At 45.8% G+C, this 19,820-nt stretch overlaps 1 protein-coding gene across 1 annotated transcript in view; it reads right to left on the bottom strand.

Moving 5' to 3' along the window:
- LOC146859468 (unconventional myosin-X-like) overlaps positions 1-19,820 on the bottom strand; it is an 869,852-nt gene that overhangs the window by 342,391 nt on the left and 507,641 nt on the right. The window contains exons 14-15 of the mRNA XM_085650190.1: positions 6,028-6,094; positions 4,156-4,248 (exon numbers count right to left, since the gene is read on the bottom strand). Coding sequence (XP_085506316.1) covers positions 4,156-4,248; positions 6,028-6,094 — 160 coding nt within the window. The remainder of the gene's footprint in view (positions 1-4,155; positions 4,249-6,027; positions 6,095-19,820) is intronic.

Here is a 19,820-nt window from a genome sequence, read left to right as displayed (position 1 = left end):
CCCTTTTCAAATTAGACAGGAGTAAACAATTATCGTTCCACAAAAATCTAAAATCCTGTCTGTTTAGGGCGGCTTGATCGTGTTCTCGCCTCAGCATCCTGTACAGTTTATGACTCTTGGGAGTGGGACACTTAACTTGAAGCACCTAGGCACTCTACAAATTATTTTTTTTATCATAAGAGTTCATGGTGCAAGGGTATCTGTGTGTGTCTAGCGTAGGATGAGTACTGGAAGGACAAAATACCATGCTAAGACTAACTCTAAAACTTTTCCTACTTTGTAGGTGTGCTGCACTGGGCAGCACACATGCAAAGTTGGACAAAAAAAAAGAGAAATAAAAGCATTTCTCTGTGAAAGTGCCTATTTGGAACGGGCACTGTTTTTGCCACAAAAGCCGGTCTACTTTTTTTAGTATGCCAAATTCATTTACCAGAGCACCCAACATTAAGTAGATCAATGGAATTAAAACCAAATGCAGTAGTATCCAAACGTCTATAATTAAACAGGAATCATACATCTGTTGTAAAAGCTTTTATTGTAGTCCAAAGTACATCCAACACGTATTTCGTCACACAAGTGACTTCTTCAAGGCTAAATGAATTGAGACTGCTGTCACAATCCCATAGATCAACAGGCAGAGACGTAGTTCCTGGAAGATAAGGTCTAGAATGGAAAGGACATCCCAGGTCTTTAGAATCGTGTTCCGTTGTTCCTTAGCGTGGAAATTGTCTTTTAGAGGATCTATATAGCATTCACGTTATAACGAGAGAAGTGAAGAGAATTTCAATTAGTCCGAGTAGATTCGCTAGAGAGGTACTTCAAAAACAGAGAACTGTCCACCGTTATTCAAAGCTTGGCGAACCAGTATTTTGCGCTTCTATAGAGTACTTCCTCCTTGTCCGAGGCGAGGAGCATCAGGACACGGCACAGTGAATATAGGAGGCTTATCATGGTGCTCCTTGAGGGATACTATTACCATATACTAATCAAATAGATACTTAACTAGCGCTGTCAGGATAAAACAGAGCATTCTACGGAAGCGCAAAATACTGGTTCGCCAAGCTTTGAATAACAGTGGACAGTTCTCGGTTTTTGAAGGACCAATCTAGCGAATCTACTCGGACTAATTGAAATTGTCTTCACTTCTCTCGTTATACCGTGAATGCGATATAGATCGTCCAAAAGACAATTTCCACGCTAAGGAACAATGGACATGATTATAAGGACCTGGAATGTCCTTTCTATTCTAGACCTTATCTTCCAGGAACTACATCACCGCCTGTTGATCTACGGGACCGTGACAATCTCAATTAGTTTAGCCTTGAAGAAGTCACTTGTGTGATGAAACAGGTGTCGGCTGGACTTTGGACTACAATACAAGTTTTTACAACAAATTTATGATTCCGGTTTAATTTTATACGTTTGGACACTACTGCATTTGCTTTTAATACCATTGATCTACTTAACGTGGAGTGCTCTGGTACATGAATTTGCCATATGAACCCATGTAGATGATGCATATTTGGTAGTTTGATGCATCTGTACCCCGTAGCACCATAACCAAACAAATCTGTGTATAAATTATTTCTAAATATAGAGGCACCTGCTGATAAGGGCAGCGCCCTAATATTACCATCACTACCCAATCATAGTTTTGTTACTTTTTTTAGTGAACCGGTTTTGCATCAAAAACCTTGGATGGTTGCATGGAAACACCCAGGTGCGCTATTCTCAAGTGATTTTCTTGTGCTGAAAAGTAAATTGGTAAAAAAAAGATTTTGCGTCATTTTGCGTCATTTTGCGTCACTTTTGTGAATATACCAAAAAGAGTCTTATGAGTGAGGTGTAAGGCAAAGTGACCAAAACCTACTTTAGAGCAACCTGCAGGATTAACACAGAATGCAGTTAACACTCACACAGGTCAACTCTGTTGACTATGTCAGGGCTCCATCAATCACACAGGTTAACATTGTAGGACCCCATGACACACTTACACATACATGAAATTTGAAGGGTGCAGATGAAGATACCTTTGCCCATCCAGAACCCAAAGCAGGCCATTGTCCTCTGGCGTTCAAGAAAAATCCCCCTCATTCACAGGATGTGCTGCGGGATGGTGAAGAGGGGCGGTGTGTGGGATTACAATGTGTGCTGTGGTGGGACAGGCGGCAGTATGTGGGCTAATGGGGTGTGGGTTTACAATATGTCCTGTGGGTCAGAAAAAAAGGTCTGTGCTTTGGGTTAGAAAAAGAGATGGAGTGTGGGATCACAATGTGTGCTGTGGGTTAGAAAAAGGGATGCGTGTGGGATCACAATGTGTGCTGTGGGTTAGAAAAAGATGTGTGTGGGATCACAATGTGTGCTGTGGGTTAGAAAAAGATGTGTGTGGGATTACAATGTGTGCTGTGAGTTAGAAAAAGAGTTGTGTGTGGGATTGCAATGTGTGCTGTGGGTTAGAAAAAGAGAGGGAGTGTGGGATTACAATGTGTGCTGTGGGTTAGAAAAAGATGAGTGTGGGAATACAATGTGTGCTGTGGGTTAGAAAACAAGTTGTGTGAGGTATTTCAATGTGTGCAGTTTGTTAGAAAAAGAGTTGTGTGTGGGATTACAATGTGTGCTGTGGGAATACAATGTGTGCTGTGGGTTAGAAAAAGAGGTGTGTGGGATTACAATGTGTGCTGTAGGTTAGAAAAGGAGTTGTGTGTGGGATTACAATGTGTGCTGTGAGAATACAATGTGTGCTGTGGGTCAGAAAAAGAGTTGTGTGTGGGATTACAATGTGTGCTGTGGGAATACAATGTGTGCTGTGGGTTAGAAAAAGATGTGTGCGGGATTACAATGTGTGCTGTGGGTTAGAAAAAGATGTGTGCTGGATTACAATGTGTGCTGTGGGTTAGAAAAAGGGATGCATGTGGGATTACAATGTGTGCTGTGGGTTAGAAAAAGATGTGTGTGGGAATACAATGTGTGCTGTGGGTTAGAAAAAGTTGTGTGTGGTATTACAATGTGTGCTGTGGGTTAGAAAAAGAGTTGTGTGTGGGATTACAATATGTGCTGTGGGAATACAATGTGTGCTGTGGGTCAGAAAAAGAGATGTGTGCGGGATTACAATGTGTGCTGTGGGTTAGAAAAAGGGATGCTTGTGGGAATACAATGTGTGCTGTGGGTTAGAAAAAGACATGGAGCGTGGGATTATAATGTGTGCTGTGGGTTAGAAAAAGAGTTGTGCGTGGTATTACAATGTGTGCTGTGGGAATACAATGTGTGCTGTGGGTTAGAAAAAGAGATGTGTGAGGGATTACAATGTGTGCTGTGGGTTAGAAAAAGAATTGGAGTGTGGGATTACAATGCGTGCTGTGGGTTGGAGAGAAGGGATGTCTGTGCGTGCATCACTCGGAGATATGGTCACCTTGTATTACAGGGATGTTTGTGGTGTTTGTCATTTGTTGATACTGAGAGGTGCTTAATAAGAATGCCTTTATGGAACAATATCTGCTCAAGGCATGGTCTCTAGGAACTACCAACAGAGTTGGGTCAGGGCTTATACAGTATGTGGGAGGTGGTGGATTCTCACACAGAACAGGATTTCATTATGGTGTGTGGTGGCGCGGGTACCAGGAATGTGGTTGGTTCATGGTGTATGGGAGGTGGTGGATGCTTACAGAGAACAGGGTTTGGTCATAATGTGTGTGTGGTGGCATGGGTGCCAGGAATGTGGTTGGTTTATGGTGTATGGGAGGTGGTGGATGCTTACAGAGAACAGGATTTGATTATGGTGTGTGGTGGTGGCATGGGTACCAGGAATGTGGTTGGTTCATGGTGTATGGGAGGAGGTGGATGCTTACAGAGAACAGGATTTGATTATGGTGTGTGGTGGTGGCATGGGTACCAGGAATGTGGTTGGTTCATGGTGTATGGGAGGAGGTGGATGCTTACAGAGAACAGGGTTGGACCATGGTTTATGCTAGTGGTATAGATACTAGGAATGTGCCGGGCGTACATAAGGTTGGTCTGTGATGTATGGGAGGTTGTGGAGGCCTTCAGAGAATGGGGTTGGGGAACGGTGTGTGACAGCGGTATGGGCACTAGGAATCTGGTTGCATCCCAGACTGCCACAGTAAGGGGGAATTACTAAAGTTAGCAAAGTGTACTCACTGCATGCTGGCTGTGCAGCTTCTCCAGGAGGGTGCCGTCAGTGCCTTTTGGGAATCTGCTCTCTTCATTTATCAAAGCCAACAAGCCCAGTTTCTTCAGGCGAGAGAGAAAGGGAAGAGAAATGAGCATTGGGAGAGGTCTTCAGTGCATCTTCTCGCACTCATCACAAACATGGCTGAATCTCATGATCATCTTGATTGTGTTCCTGCTCCTTCCTCAGGCCCCAAGAACCACTTACCGATTGCAGAAGGACTTGAAAAAGTACCACATCTGGTCTACCTGAAAGAATGTTCTCTCTGGCTGATTAGGACAAGAAGACAACATTGGATGTGTCACCTCATAGGGGGTGGACCTCCCAAGTGATAAGTGCAGTGACATCATTGCACTCCAAGAAGGGACTGGTGGACTATTCTAACAATACTGATATTCTTGACTTCCTCTGTGACCAGGTGGGCATGACGTTGGGAACCGGAGGTATCACCTTAGATAGGACGTTCCTCCACCTGCCCTTCCCTGTGAGAATGGTGTCCTCCAGTCTTTTGATGCACTGTTGATGAAACTGGCTAATTCACCTAGGCTGGCCCAAGTTTTCACCCTAGCTGTGGCCACCATACACTTATTTACTTACAGCATGCATAGGACACCCACTTTTTTATGAGGAGACACATTCATTTTTGTTAGGCCCGGGGAGATTTAGTGATTTGTCCAGACTCACAGGATGCTCCGTGTCATTGCCGAGACTCTAACCCAGTTCCCCAGATTCGAGGTCGACTGCCCTAGCCATTAGGCCAACTCCTCTCCCCAACTCACTCTTTGATGGTTACGTATCGGTATGTTGTGACACGCAACATATCTGACGTGCATAGGGTTCATTGTAGTCAGCAGAGGGGGTGGGGGGAGGTGGAACAGGGTTCAGGAAAGGGTAGATGTTGGGTAGATGTCGGGTCACCATATGGGAGTCAGAACGGGTAGAGCTGGAGAGTGAGGCAAGAAGTGAGATGGGGCAGGCAGGCTGGGACCATGGTGGCAAAGGTGGAAAGAGATGTGGAGGTTGCGAGGGGGTGGGAAAGAGAAGAGATGGGCAGAAGGAAGACAGGGGCATGAAGACAGAGTGGAGGAGGGAGAGGGAGGCAAGAGGGAAAGGAAAGTAGTGCACAGCAGGTGGAAGGAAGAGGAAAATGGTAACAGTGTGTGCAGGTAGGAAGAGGGAGAAATCCAAGGAGGCAGTAAGCGAGCAGCTGGACATACCATGATAGGAAGTGGGAAGGAAACCGCAGCGGGATACAGGAGTGGGCTGGACAAAGACATTGGAGATTGGAGAAGAGGATTGGAGAAGGGTTCGAGTGGAATCCACAATTTAACAAGACATAGTGTAAGGAGGGGGAGAAGAGGGGAGTGGGCCACAGGGGCGGTTATGGGACTTCCCAATGCAAATGGCTCAATTGCTAGGCCGGAGACTTGCACAAGATGCTGAAACGGAATGCTCACTACAAGCTGAAGACCCAAACCTAGTACCATACATATGATAGCGAGGTGTGTGTTGGTCTCTCCACTTGGCCGGACCCACAGTTACTGCTTTCCTAGTATTATCTGCGGGATCCTAGCCCCATAGCGTATATTTGATTCAGCTGGAGAGACATTCATGATGAAGTATGTTCTTCTATAAAAGTGGTGTCACCAGTGATTGCTCACTGCTCCTTGTCTGAGAAGAAGGCCAAGGACTCGTTGCCTCCTCGAGTGACAGTTGTTAGTCTGTGTGTGAGTGGCTTGGCCTCTCCTGGAAAGTTTGCAGTGCTCTGGAGCGAACTAAAGCCAGACTCAAAGAAGTGAAAACCCACCCTCCCGCCCTGAAACACTAAAGAGAGAGGTCACCTTCTCCACCAGGTCCAAGCACTCCGCGTTGTCCATCCAGTCAATGGCTTCCCAGTTTATGCCTTCCCTGAGGAGAGGGGAGGAGAAGAAGAGGGTTAGAAAACCATCAATGCGACCCGTGCAGTACAACATACAAGCAACTGATCCTGGAACAGGACCCAATGGAAAGTTGGAGTAGTGTACACCGCATGCGGACTTCTAGTGTCCAAAGTAAGTTCCTCCTGTAGTAAGTGATTTAACAGAAAGTTCATTTTTACCCAGAGGCCGTCTGCGGACTCACTTCTACCCTGCAATTACAGCACCTGGGCGACAATTCAAAAAGCTGCACCAACAAATGAACCTCCTATTGGCTGGAACATCATAATGACTTGAGGGAATGTCCTTAACTCTATGCCTACATATTTAAATTGGTTTACCTTTGAGTAAAGTCCCTAACAATACATTGATAATGAGAAAGCCATTTTATTTGTGCCGCGTTCTCATGAGACGCAAATTAAAAATCTTCTACACATACTACACTTGCACTTGGTTTATTGTAACCGGACTCTCGCCCATCTCACATCACCGACATCAAGTAGGCACAGCACGAAACACTCATCCTAATGTTCGAAGCCTTATACAACGATGCCCTTCCAAACCTTCCCAGCCTGGTCATACACCACATCCTATCATGTCCCCTACCTTCTGCCAACTTAAAGCTCCTTGCTCTTGTGGAGCCCAAGTTTTTGAAACCCATCAGGGTTCTGACCACTTGAAATACGGGATCCTCTTCTGAACGCTCTCCCTTATGAACTCAGAACCAGGCCCTGAGCCACTGAATTTAAGTCCCACCTCAAATCTTTCTGTAACCAGGAATGACCACACCTCCATCTTCCACAACCCCTGAAAAGTTTAATTTGTAAGTATCTATGTTTTTCATTGTAAGTAATCCACCACTAAATGTGTGCGTCTGTTATAATGAACACCAGGGATATTTTGTCGGATCAACGTCTGCTGCGTTATTCCCACTGCCAGAGACCTACGTGTACGTACTGTGCTACAGCCGACTTCTCATTGTGATCGACAAGTCTCTGAGATGCAAACCAAACTGTCCTGTAAACTCATGTCGGAGTCCAGTCTTACTTCTCTATTCATCACACTTCCCTAACAAAACAACCGTGTTGGGCCCGGCCCTCGCTGCAGGGTCATCCCCAGACTTTTTGCCTTCCTCCTATTTGTTGCTGAATTTGATTGTTGCTGGCCTTAGGACTCTGTGCACTTTACCGCTGCTAACCAATGTTAAAGTGCTTGTGCCCTCTCCCTAAAACATGGTGCTATTGGCGTATACGGTTTACTTGTAAGATACTTGTAGAATGGTAGACCTTATACCCAGGGCCTCTAAATTAAATGCTACTGCTGCACCTGCAGCACTGATTGTACCACCCACTTAAGTAACCCTTTAAACAATCTCAGACATGCCGTTGCAGAGCCTGTATGTGCAATTTTAAACAGCCATTTTGACCTGTCAAAATAAGCCCTTTGCCATGTCCAAACCTTCCTTTTTAATATATGCAAGTTACCCGTAGGGTAGGTTCTGGACAGCCCAGAGAGCAGGCTGCAATGTATTAATAAAGTTGTACCTGTACTTTTATGTTTTGCATGTCCTGGTAGTGGAAAACACTTACATTCATTTTTCACTACTGCAAGGCCGAACTCTCCCATAGGATAACATTGAAGTTACTTTCTTACATTTTGAAAAAGTGTCTTCTCCAAATGGGAAGGGATAACTGGTTCACGTTTGTTGTCTCTGTAATCATAATTTAAAATCCTGACTTATGGTGAAGTCAGGTTTTAAATTACAATTCTGAAAAATTCCACTTTTAGAAAGTTAGCTTTTTCTTACGTTAGCCATTTGTTGCCTGTAGCCTGCCTGGGCCACATGATTGGGTGTAGCAGACAGTTTGGCTTTTTGTATTCCTCCTAGACAGTCACACACAGTGAGAAGTATGGTGTGACTGGATGTGCTATCACTGGCATAAAGGGAGGGAGGAGCCCACTAACAATCCTGTATTGTCGCTTCAATCCAGCTTGGACCCAGGACAGGGTAGGTAGGGAATTCCATGCACTTCAAAGATACTGTCTAGATGCTTCTCCCACCTCACAGAACAAGGCCACCAGGGTACAAAAGAAGGACCTCCGACATCGCCACAGTACCCTTTTGGATCAGTGGATACTCTGCCAGGAAGAAGGACTGCTGTGCTGCTACAAGGACTGCCACTCTGCTGGATTGCTATGCTGAAGGAGCTGCTGCTCTGTTGTGCTGAAGAACTGGACCTGCAACCTCCATCCTGAACCCGGGACCCTAGAGTGACTCAAAGGGATAGTCTGCTAGCCTCCTGATCTGAACCTCAGAGACATAAAAGGTTACACAGTCCTAGACCCTCAGCAAGCTCCTGACCCCCAAATGGTGCCTCATGTCCTGGCCCTTTGGTGGGACTCAGCAGGCTCTTAATTCAAGCTTTCAACTCTTTGTTACCGCAAATGGGCCTGTTCACACTGGAACCGTGCTGCTTGCACAGAAGTTTAGCATGAACTGCCACCAGCCTATCTCCTCGCACAGCCAGCATCAATGCCGTAGAGGACCGCCACTGCGAAGATCCAGCATGCACGTCCACAATGCCCGGCCTGCTCTTTGCACCACACCGGCCACTGTCTGCGATGCTCATGCATGCAAACGGGACTCTACTGATTACATTTTTGTCATTTTGGTCTTGTTTTATTTATTAAATTAAGCTCTATTTTTCTAACCTGGTTTGGGATCTTTTTGTGTGGAGTTGTCACTGCTTTATTGTTTGAAGTGCTGCAAAAATACCTTACACGCTGCCTCTCAGTTAAGCCTGACTGCTCTGTGCCAAGCTACCAGGGTTTGAGCCCAGGTTCATTTGGGGGTTGCTTGTGCCTTACCCTGACTAGGACTGTGGGTGCTGCTCAACCAGGGGTCTCACCCCAGTCAACCAGTACTGTCTGATGCCCTGCACAACACCTGTGAGGAGACTTTTCATTCATCAATTAATGCAGTTGAATAAAGTGTTGAGTAAAAGCTCCATTTGATTGCAAACACCTTACCAAGCCGCACCACTATGACTGCTATCTGTCCCAGGCTTGGAACCAAACGTCTCCTAGGATGTGTGTACCCAGATGACCCTTCTTAGCAGGATACCGCTTGGGGTGATTGTGTGTAGGTTGGCTGTGGTGAAAAGCACCAGAACACCAACCACCTGCAGCTGCCACAGTTGGTTTGCATGGAGAGCACAGGTGAGATGACACCAAAAGCACAACTCCGCATTGGTTGCATACCTGTCCAGCGATGTGACCATGGACAATAGCGCAAGAAAGAAAAATAGTGTCCTCCCACCAGAGCATTAAAAGACGGATGTACATTTAGTTGTTGAAGCAGAAGGTCCCTCACACCTGTTGGGCCAGTTCCACTCCACCTGCTGCATCAATGCTACACTCTTGTAACAGCCTTCCATAGTAACAGCATCCAACAAACATCATCTCTGTTAACATGTACAACCCTAAAAGCCCATATTCGTAAATTCAAGCCACTGTTCCAGCCCCATTGTAGGATGATCAGGGTGCAGGGCACCACACTGATAACCTCAATACAAGAAGCACTTGCTGGCCCACAGCACCACACCGCTAACCTCACATTAAAACACATGCTTACTGATCCACAGTACCTCACAATACATGAGACGCTTGCAGGAGCAGGGCACCACACCCCTAACCTCACAATACATGAGCCGCTTGCAGGTGCAGGGCACCACACCCCTAACCTCACAATATATGAGCCGCTTGCAGGTGCAGGGCACCACACCCCTAACCTCACAATACATGAGACGCTTGCATGTGCAGGGCACCACACCCCTAACCTCACAATACATGAGACGCTTGCAGGAGCAGGGCACCACACCCCTAACCTCAAAATACATGAGCTGCTTGCAGGTGCAGGGCACCACACCCCTAACCTCACAATACATGAGCCGCTTGCAGGTGCAGGGCACCACACCCCTAACCTCACAATACATGAGACGCTTACTGGTGCAGGACACCACACCCCTAACCTCACAATACATGAGACGCTTGCAGGTGCAGGGCACCACACCCCTAACCTCACAATACATGAGACCCTTACAGGTGCAGGACACCACACTGCTAACCTCACAATACACGAGACGCTTGCAGGTGCAGGGCACCACACTGCTAACCTCTCAATACATGAGACGCTTACAGGTGCCGGACACCACACTGCTAATCTCACAATACATGAAACGCTTACAGGTGCAGGACACCCCGCCCCTAACCTCACAATACATGAGACGCTTACAGGTGCAGGACACCCCACTGCTAACCTCACAATACATGAGACGCTTGCAGGTGCAGGACACCACACAGCTAACCTCACAATACATGAGACGCTTACAGGTGCAGGACACCCCACTGCTAACCTCACAATACATGAGACGCTTACAGGTGCAGGAGACCACACTGCTAATCTCACAATACATGAGACGCTTACAGGTGCAGGACACCACACTGCTAACCTCACAATACATGAGACGCTTACAGGTGCAGGACACCACACCCCTAACCTCACAATACATGAGACGCTTACAGGTGCAGGACACCCCACTGCTAAGCTCACAATACATGAGACGCTTACTGGTGCAGGGCACCACACTGCTTACCTCACAATACATGAGACGCTTGCAGGTGTAGGACACCCCACTGCCAACCTCACAATACATGATACGCTTACTGGTGCAGGGCACCACACTGCTTACCTCACATTACATGAGACGCTTACTGGTGCAGGGCACCACACTGCTAACCTCACAATACACGAGACGCTTACAGGTGCAGGACACCCCACTGCTAACCTCACAATACATGAGACGCTTACTGGTGCAGGGCACCACACTGCTTACCTCACAATACATGAGACGCTTGCAGGTGCAGGACACCCCACTGCTAACCTCACAATACATGAGACGCTTACAAGTGCAGGACACCACACCCCTAACCTCACAATACATGAGATGTTTACTGGTGCAGGGCACCACACTGCTCACCTCACAATACATGAGACGCTTACAGGTGCAGGACACCCCACTGCTTACCTCACAATACATGAGACGCTTACAGGTGCAGGACACCACACTGCTAACCTCACAATACATGAGACACTTACAGGTGCAGGACACCACACCCCTAACCTCACAATACATGAGACGCTTACAGGTGCAGGACACCCTACTGCTATCCTCACAATACACGAGACGCTCACTGGTGCAGGGCACCACACTGCTTACCTCACAATACATGAGACGCTTACTGGTGTAGGGCACCACACCCCTAACCTCACAATACATGAGACGCTTACAGGTGCAGGACACCACACCCCTAACCTCACAATACATGAGAAGCTTACAGGTGCGAGACACCCCACTGCTAACCTCACAATACATGAGACGCTTACTGGTGCAGGACACCACACAGCTAACCTCACAATACATGAGACGCTTTCTGGTGCAGGACACCACACAGCTAACCTCACAATACATGAGACGCTTACTGGTGCAGGGCCCCACACCAGTGGCTCTAGCAGGGCCACACAATTACATGATTGATTAGTAGTCGTACGAGAACTTCTTACTACCGCAAAACCATAAAAAAACACATTGATCCGTCCACCCTATCGCGCGGTTAAGGCATGTTTGAATATCTCCATGGACAGAAGGGTAGAGGAGGATAGCACTTACCTACAATGTTCCTGGTGAAGCGTGGACAGTAATGGACCTGCAAAGGCCTACTCCTTCCGTGGGGTCAGATATGGACATGGTCATCATCGCACGGCACCCATATTGGGAGTAATCTTTCACAAGGCGTTATACGCAACAAACTCTAAAGGTTCGGGGACTGGAAGGTTTGGGACATGCAGAAAGCAAAATGGGCTGCCACACCCAGGCTTGTGGTATGTACTCTTAGCTACCTAGAGTCTTTAATGCTTGGAATATGAAATCATGACACCGCAGAAAGAAGCCATTCTGAAATGGCCGTCTGCATGGCCAATCGCAGCTGTCAAAAGACGTGAATTTTATTCTGCCTATGAATGTGGTGTGTTTTAGAAAGAATGTTCCGCAGCCAGCTCTCCAGGGGAGGAAATGAGAGCTTCTGGAATCCTCTGGCAGCCTGCCTGGCTATTTGTGGTTTATCCGCTACAGGGTTATTAGCTACTGTCTGACAGCCTGTGAACTGTGTTCAAGGAAGAAGGGCAGTAAAGCAGCAGAAATCCCTTTACTGGATGTAAAAATGGCCAAGTAGCACACATTGTTCTGGAAGACATTATTGAGCCCAGCCCGTTTTGTATTCTGTGGTGTGAATGTGAAGAGACGCCCCAATCCAGAGGCCATGCTCTCTCAACACCATTACTGCCAGTGGTACCCTTGTCACAAGACTCCCCTTCCTCCATCCTCCACCATCACTCGGTCCCCAAGTTACATCCATGCTCGAGTCTTCCAAAGAGGACTCTATTCCCTCAGAAATTCCATGCAGTGATACCTGTGCATGCCTCCTCTGTCCTTGCTTCAGCTTGTGCAACGCTTGGACCACTTCATCCAGTGACATTCTGTGCACTTGTACAATGCTCGGGGCACTTCATCCAGGAATAATCTGTGTACTTGTACAATGCTCGGGTCACTTCATCCAGTAATGTTCTGAGTACTTGTACGGTGCTCGGGTCACTTCATCCAGTGATATTCTGTGTACTTGTACAATGCTCGGGTCACTTCATCCAGTGACATTCTGTGTACTTGTACGGTGCTTGGGTCACTTCATCCAGTGACATTCTGTGTACTTGTACGGTGCTCGGGTCACTTCATCCAGTGATATTCTGTGTACTTGTACAATGCTCGGGTCACTTCATCCAGTGACATTCTGTGTACTTGTACGGTGCTCGGGTCACTTCATCCAGTGACATTCTGTGTACTTGTACAATGCTCGGGTCACTTCATCCAGTGATATTCTGTGCACTTGTACAATGCTCGGGTCACTTCATCCAGTGATATTCTTTGCACTTGTACAATGCTCGGGTCACTTCATCCAGTGATATTCTGGGTACTTGTACAATGCTCGGGTCACTTCATCCAGTGACATTCTGTGTACTTGTACGGTGCTCGGGTCACTTCATCCAGTGACATTCTGTGTACTTGTACAATGCTCGGGTCACTTCATCCAGTGATATTCTGTGCACTTGTACAATGCTCGGGTCACTTCATCCAGTGATATTCTTTGCACTTGTACAATGCTCGGGTCACTTCATCCAGTGATATTCTGGGTACTTGCACAATGCTCGGGTCACTTCATCCAGTAATGTTCTGAGTACTTGTACAATGCTCGGGTCACTTCATCCAGTGATATTCTGTGTACTTGTACAATGCTCGGGTCACTTCATCCAGTGATATTCTGTGTACTTGTACAATGCTCGGGTCACTTCATCCAGTGACATTCTGTGTACTTGTACGGTGCTCGGGTCACTTCATCCAGTGACATTCTGTGTACTTGTACAATGCTCGGGTCACTTCATCCAGTGATATTCTGTGCACTTGTACAATGCTCGGGTCACTTCATCCAGTGATATTCTGTGCACTTGTACAATGCTCGGGTCACTTCATCCAGTGATATTCTGGGTACTTGTACAATGCTCGGGTCACTTCATCCAGTAATGTTCTGAGTACTTGTACAATGCTCGGGTCACTTCATCCAGTGATATTCTGTGTACTTGTAGAATGCTCGGGTCACTTCATCCAGTGATATTCTGTGTACTTGTACGGTGCTCGAGTTACTTCATCCAGTGATATTATGTGTACTTGTACGGTGCTCGAGGTACTTCATCCAGTGACATTCTGTGTACTTGTACGGTGCTCGGGTTACTTCATCCAGTGATATTCTGTGTACTTTTATGGTGCTCGGGTCACTTCATCCAGTGATATTCTGTGTACTTGTACAATGCTCGGGTCACTTCATCCATTGATATTCTGTGTACTTGTATGGTGCTCGGGTCACTTCATCCAGTGATATTCTGTGTACTTGTACAATGCTCGGTTACTTCATCCAGTGATGTTCTGAGTACTTGCACAATGCTCAGGTCACTTCATCCAGTGATATTCTGTGTACTTGTACAATGCTCGGGTCACTTCATCCAGTGACATTCTGTGTACTTGTACGGTGCTCGGGTCACTTCATCCAGTGACATTCTGTGTACTTGTACAATGCTCGGGTCACTTCATCCAGTGATATTCTGTGCACTTGTACAATGCTCGGGTCACTTCATCCAGTGATATTCTTTGCACTTGTACAATGCTCGGGTCACTTCATCCAGTGATATTCTGGGTACTTGCACAATGCTCGGGTCACTTCATCCAGTAATGTTCTGAGTACTTGTACAATGCTCGGGTCACTTCATCCAGTGATATTCTGTGTACTTGTACAATGCTCGGGTCACTTCATCCAGTGATATTCTGTGCACTTGTACAATGCTCGGGTCACTTCATCCAGTGATATTCTGTGCACTTGTACAATGCTCGGGTCACTTCATCCAGTGATATTCTGGGTACTTGTACAATGCTCGGGTCACTTCATCCAGTAATGTTCTGAGTACTTGTACAATGCTCGGGTCACTTCATCCAGTGATATTCTGTGTACTTGTACAATGCTCGGGTCACTTCATCCAGTGATATTCTGTGTACTTGTACGGTGCTCGAGTTACTTCATCCAGTGATATTATGTGTACTTGTACGGTGCTCGAGGTACTTCATCCAGTGACATTCTGTGTACTTGTACGGTGCTCGGGTTACTTCATCCAGTGATATTCTGTGTACTTTTATGGTGCTCGGGTCACTTCATCCAGTGATATTCTGTGTACTTGTACAATGCTCGGGTCACTTCATCCAGTGATATTCTGTGTACTTGTATGGTGCTCGGGTCACTTCATCCAGTGATATTCTGTGTACTTGTACAATGCTCGGTTACTTCATCCAGTGATGTTCTGAGTACTTGCACAATGCTCGGGTCACTTCATCCAGTGATATTCTGTGTACTTGTACAATGCTCGGGTCACTTCATCCAGTGATATTCTGTGTACTTGTACAATACTCGGGTCACTTCATCCAGTGATATTCTGTGTACTTGTACAATGCTCGGGTCACTTCATCCAGTGATATTCTGTGTATTTGTACAATGCTCGGGTCACTTCATCCAGTGATATTCTGTGTACTTGTACAATGCTCGGGTCACTTCATTCAGTGATATTCTGTGTACTTGTACGGTGCTCGGGTCACTTCATCCAGTGATATTCTGTGTACTTGTACAATGCTCGGGTCACTTCATCCAGTGATATTCTGTGTACTTGTACAATGCTCGGGTCACTTCATCCAGTGACATTCTGTGTACTTGTACGGTGCTCGGGTCACTTCATCCAGTGACATTCTGTGTACTTGTACAATGCTCGGGTCACTTCATCCAGTGATATTCTGTGTACTTGTACGGTGCCCGGGTCACTTCATCCAGTGATGTTCTGTATACTTGTACGGTGCTCGGGTCACTTCATCCAATGATGTTCTGTGTACTTGTACGGTGCTCGGGCCACTTCATCCGTACGGTGCTCGGGTCACTCCATCCAATGATATCCTGTGTACTTGTACGGTGCTCGGGTCACTTCATCCAGTGATATTCTGTGTACTTGTATGGTGCTCGGGTCACTTCATCCAGTGATACATGTTGTCCAAATGTCCTTCAGCAGTTTTATCCAGTGCTCTTGTTGGCCTCATCTCATCTCACTCTATCCTGTCCTGTACCCATCGTGGTGTCACTCAATGTCAAACCAAGGACTCTTCTGTCCTTGGATTGGACTGTCTCTGTACCTGGGCCACTCTATCCTCTGTCACTGGGTAAGTCTCTCCTTTGGTCCACTGTCTGCAGTGGTTCCACCAAACGCTGCCCTCTTCCCATAACTCTTCTGTTGTTGAGTGCTTACATCCATCTCGGTCTCTATCCTTGGGTCATTCACACGAACGAGACCCTCTCTTAGATTATCCAATCAAATGCTGACCTCTGTTCTTGGGTCATTCTATCTAATCCTCTATGCATCTATCCATCCTCTGGTTGTTCCATCACATGCTCTCCTGTTCCCAAGACTCTGGTGTTCTTGAGTTATTACATACAATGCTGTCCCTTTTTTATTGAATAGTTGTACCAAGCTCTTTTGTTTGATTTAAAGTCATTGCATCCGTGCTACGCTCTGTGCTTGGTTGGTCCCTCAATTGCCATCCTCTTCTCTCGTCTCCTACATCCCATGTTATTGTTTGGCGAGTGCATTCAATTCCGTTCTATCCACTGTCTTGACATCGTTCCATCCATTCCTATGGTTTTTCAATGATTTCTCGTAGAGGCTCTTCCACGAGGGCGGTCCTACTTCTCAGTCAATCCTCAAATGCCGCCTTCTTCCAAAGACTGGAGGTGCTTGGGTCATCCCACTCAATGTTTTCCTCTTTTAAGGAATGCTACGTTTTTAGATCTCTCTATGCTTTGCTGTCCTCCGTCAATGTATCCTTGGTCATTCATTCTGAGCAGTGCCGACATCTGTTCTCAGTGAATGCATCGAATGCTATGTGCCTCCTATCCTAAAGTCATGCCATCCACTTCTATCCTCTTTCCTCAGGTCATTCCATCTACGTTTGTCTTTGGGCATTCCATCCCCTGGCAAAACTAGCAACATCTTTCAACTTGCCGTTATTGCGTGGATTGGATTTCGACTGCGATGTGTGGTGCATTCATTGCTATCATTTATATATTCGATTTATAAAGCACTCGCTTGCCAACTGATATCCGGCTGCCTATCGAGCACCCAAAGAACCGCAAAGAAGCTCAGACGTTGAAATGTGGGTCAAGCTTTTTACTGGATGCAGAGGCGGAGCGTCCACCCCATGACGTCTGCTTGGACTAAAAGTACAAATCCTTTTTGAATCTTTGCCCTTTACTTGCCGACTAAAAAATGTGGGTTGGAACCAACAGTTTCAACTGCCTAGTGCAGCTAGAGTGGCCCGTGCCCAACAGCGACTTGTATACGATGCACAAGGATGTGGATTTTATACCCGGGCAGTCGGGTGAGACAGGTAAGGTGCTGATGCTGTTGTGTCCCTGTGCATCACATGGAGGTCACGTTCAGCTGTGAACACCGCCACATTAACAATCCATGGAAAAGACTAAGGAAGATGCAATTGCAAACGGCAGGTCTACGTGAGATCGTGGAGCGCTCAACCAGGTGTTATTTTGTTTCCAGAAGTGATGATGTAGGAAATCAGACTCGCCTGCCCGGGTACCCAGATTGTTGGCCTTTTGCTGCACTCTATATTCTTGCTGGGTTTAGAACTCTGCGCACGTTACCCCTGCTTACTAGTACTAAAGTGCCCACACTTCCCTTAAAATATGCTGATTGACAATTTACTTGCCTAGACGTCCCTACTTTATGGTACAAAATGTAGTCAGGGCTTGTGATTAAAATGTCACATGTGGACTGTAGCCATCCATTGTAGCCATTTTAAACACTGCAATTCTACCTGTCAAAATAAACCGTTGTCAGGTCAAAACCTTCCTTCTAAATATTTGTAAGTCATCCGTATGTAGGACTTGCAGTCCACAATGCAGGGTGCATTGTACTTAAAAGTAGCACATTTAGAAATGTAACCTCGTTAAAGTGACTTGCATCTAAAAGCTATTTTTCATTGTGGCACGCTTAGCTGTCCTATGTAGAAAATAAGAGTACAGATTAGCAAACCTAATACTATATCTCTGGAATAAGACCAGCTAGAAAAATAATTAAATAATTATTTTACATAATTAGTAAAAATCCAAATCAATGTCAAAATTGTCTTTTTAATAAATAGTAAGCAAAAGTAACTTTTAGAAAGTTGCCTTTTCCCTATCTGAAGTTCCTGGAGGCTTATTTGTACTTGCTTCTGAACTTTTCTGAGCCAGGGATAAGCATCTGAATAGGTGTGAATTGCCTCCCATAAGCAAACAATAGGCGTACCTGAATTGGCAGAAAGGACTCCTCTGAATGACCTAGAATATACAGGGCAGGGGCTATACCATTACAGAGTCAAATCCTGCTCGAGTGTTAAGGACTGCTTGACAGCTCTGCTGCATTACATATACCACTTCAGGGCACACTTGAAAGACAGATAAAGGAGAGCGCTAAGATAATTTTTGAGTGCCCACTGTCTGTCTGTTGAAGGACCTGCTTTGTCCTACCAAACTTCTGTCTCTGAGTTTTGCATGCAACACTCGGGAGACACTTGAAAGGAAGGGAGACAGAATGCTAAAGTAATTAGTGTGTATTGACTGTCTAGTTGCTGGAAACCCATACTTTTGCTTTACCAGACCTCTGTCTCTGGGTTTATTGAAGGTACAGTGGCTGCTTCAAAGTGGATTTCGTTGTTGGACGTGGGAGGACACTAGGATTAGTACAATGAGAATGGTAGCATGCACACCTTGTACTCATAACTGTTCTTGAACTGCTCATAGCAATGTTGACTGTTTGCGTGCTCTGCCCCAAATAGCACTTTGGGGCAGAGTACGCAATCAGTCAGCACGCCGCAACATCGCTACGAGCACTTAAAGAACAGTTATGAGTACAAGAAGGTGTGCACGCTACCATTCTCATTGTACTTTGAATAAAAACTGTCCCAACGGCAGTTTACACCCTGATGTTTAATATGGATAAAACAAAAAACAAAAAACTGAATATCATTTTAAAGGCAGCAATAATACATTGTGTTTAATCAAGGAGACGACCATACGCCATGTGTGAATTACACTATAGGATTTACATGCCTTGAAGCACATTTGAGATTTGCTCACACTAATTCTGGACACAGAAATACAACGAGTCATAAGTCTTGGTTAAAATGGATTTTTCTATATATTTTTTATATTGTTTGCACTTCTTTTTTTGAGGGTTTGTAAATGGCATGAAGAGGATGTTTATTACTGCAAAGGTTGATGTTGTGCTCACATCAGTGGGGAGTGCACTGTTCAGAAGAGGGGTACGGCATATATTTCTTTAAGGCTCATGGTTTGAACCGATGTTGAGTCACGTGGGTGGGTATACCTCCACGGTCGCTCTCACGTGTAACGGGTTTGATGGTAATACAACGGTGAAGGAGTACGTTGCTGGTTGCAGGAAGTGTGGAGGAGATTATTATGTTGCCGTTCACGGCATGAAAGGTACAGCTTTATATAGCTTATGTTGTCGGTAACGGGGTTAAGATTAGGCAAGCACATGTAAGCACTGTATATATGATGGGTATTTTTGCTTGCAGAAAAAGGGTGGATTTAATTCTTTATCATTTTGTATGATTATTCACGGAGATGGGTGGGGGGCAGGAGGATTAATTCATGTTAAAACCATACGATAAAATACAATGATCATTATTTAGACAACAATACGTTTTTGTAATAAGCGTGTGTTATAATTTTAGTCTTATGGGAACTGAGTAGAATGTTTGGTTCCTTTTTTCCAGTTACTCCTGACGAAGGGCTGTACAGCCCGAAATGCATTGGGTGAAAAACAACATAAGGTTAACCATAATAAGTTAGTTAATCCCTATGTGCCGCTGATAAGGCTTGGATGAGCAGGCCAGAGGCATTTGAAAAAATGTGGAATAACGCTGCCTTTCGAGTGAATGGATAAA

This window comes from Triturus cristatus, chromosome 3_2, assembly GCF_964204655.1.
Source record: "Triturus cristatus chromosome 3_2, aTriCri1.1, whole genome shotgun sequence".
NCBI lineage: Eukaryota > Metazoa > Chordata > Amphibia > Caudata > Salamandridae > Triturus > Triturus cristatus.
This window is presented reverse-complemented; position numbering and strand designations above follow the sequence as displayed.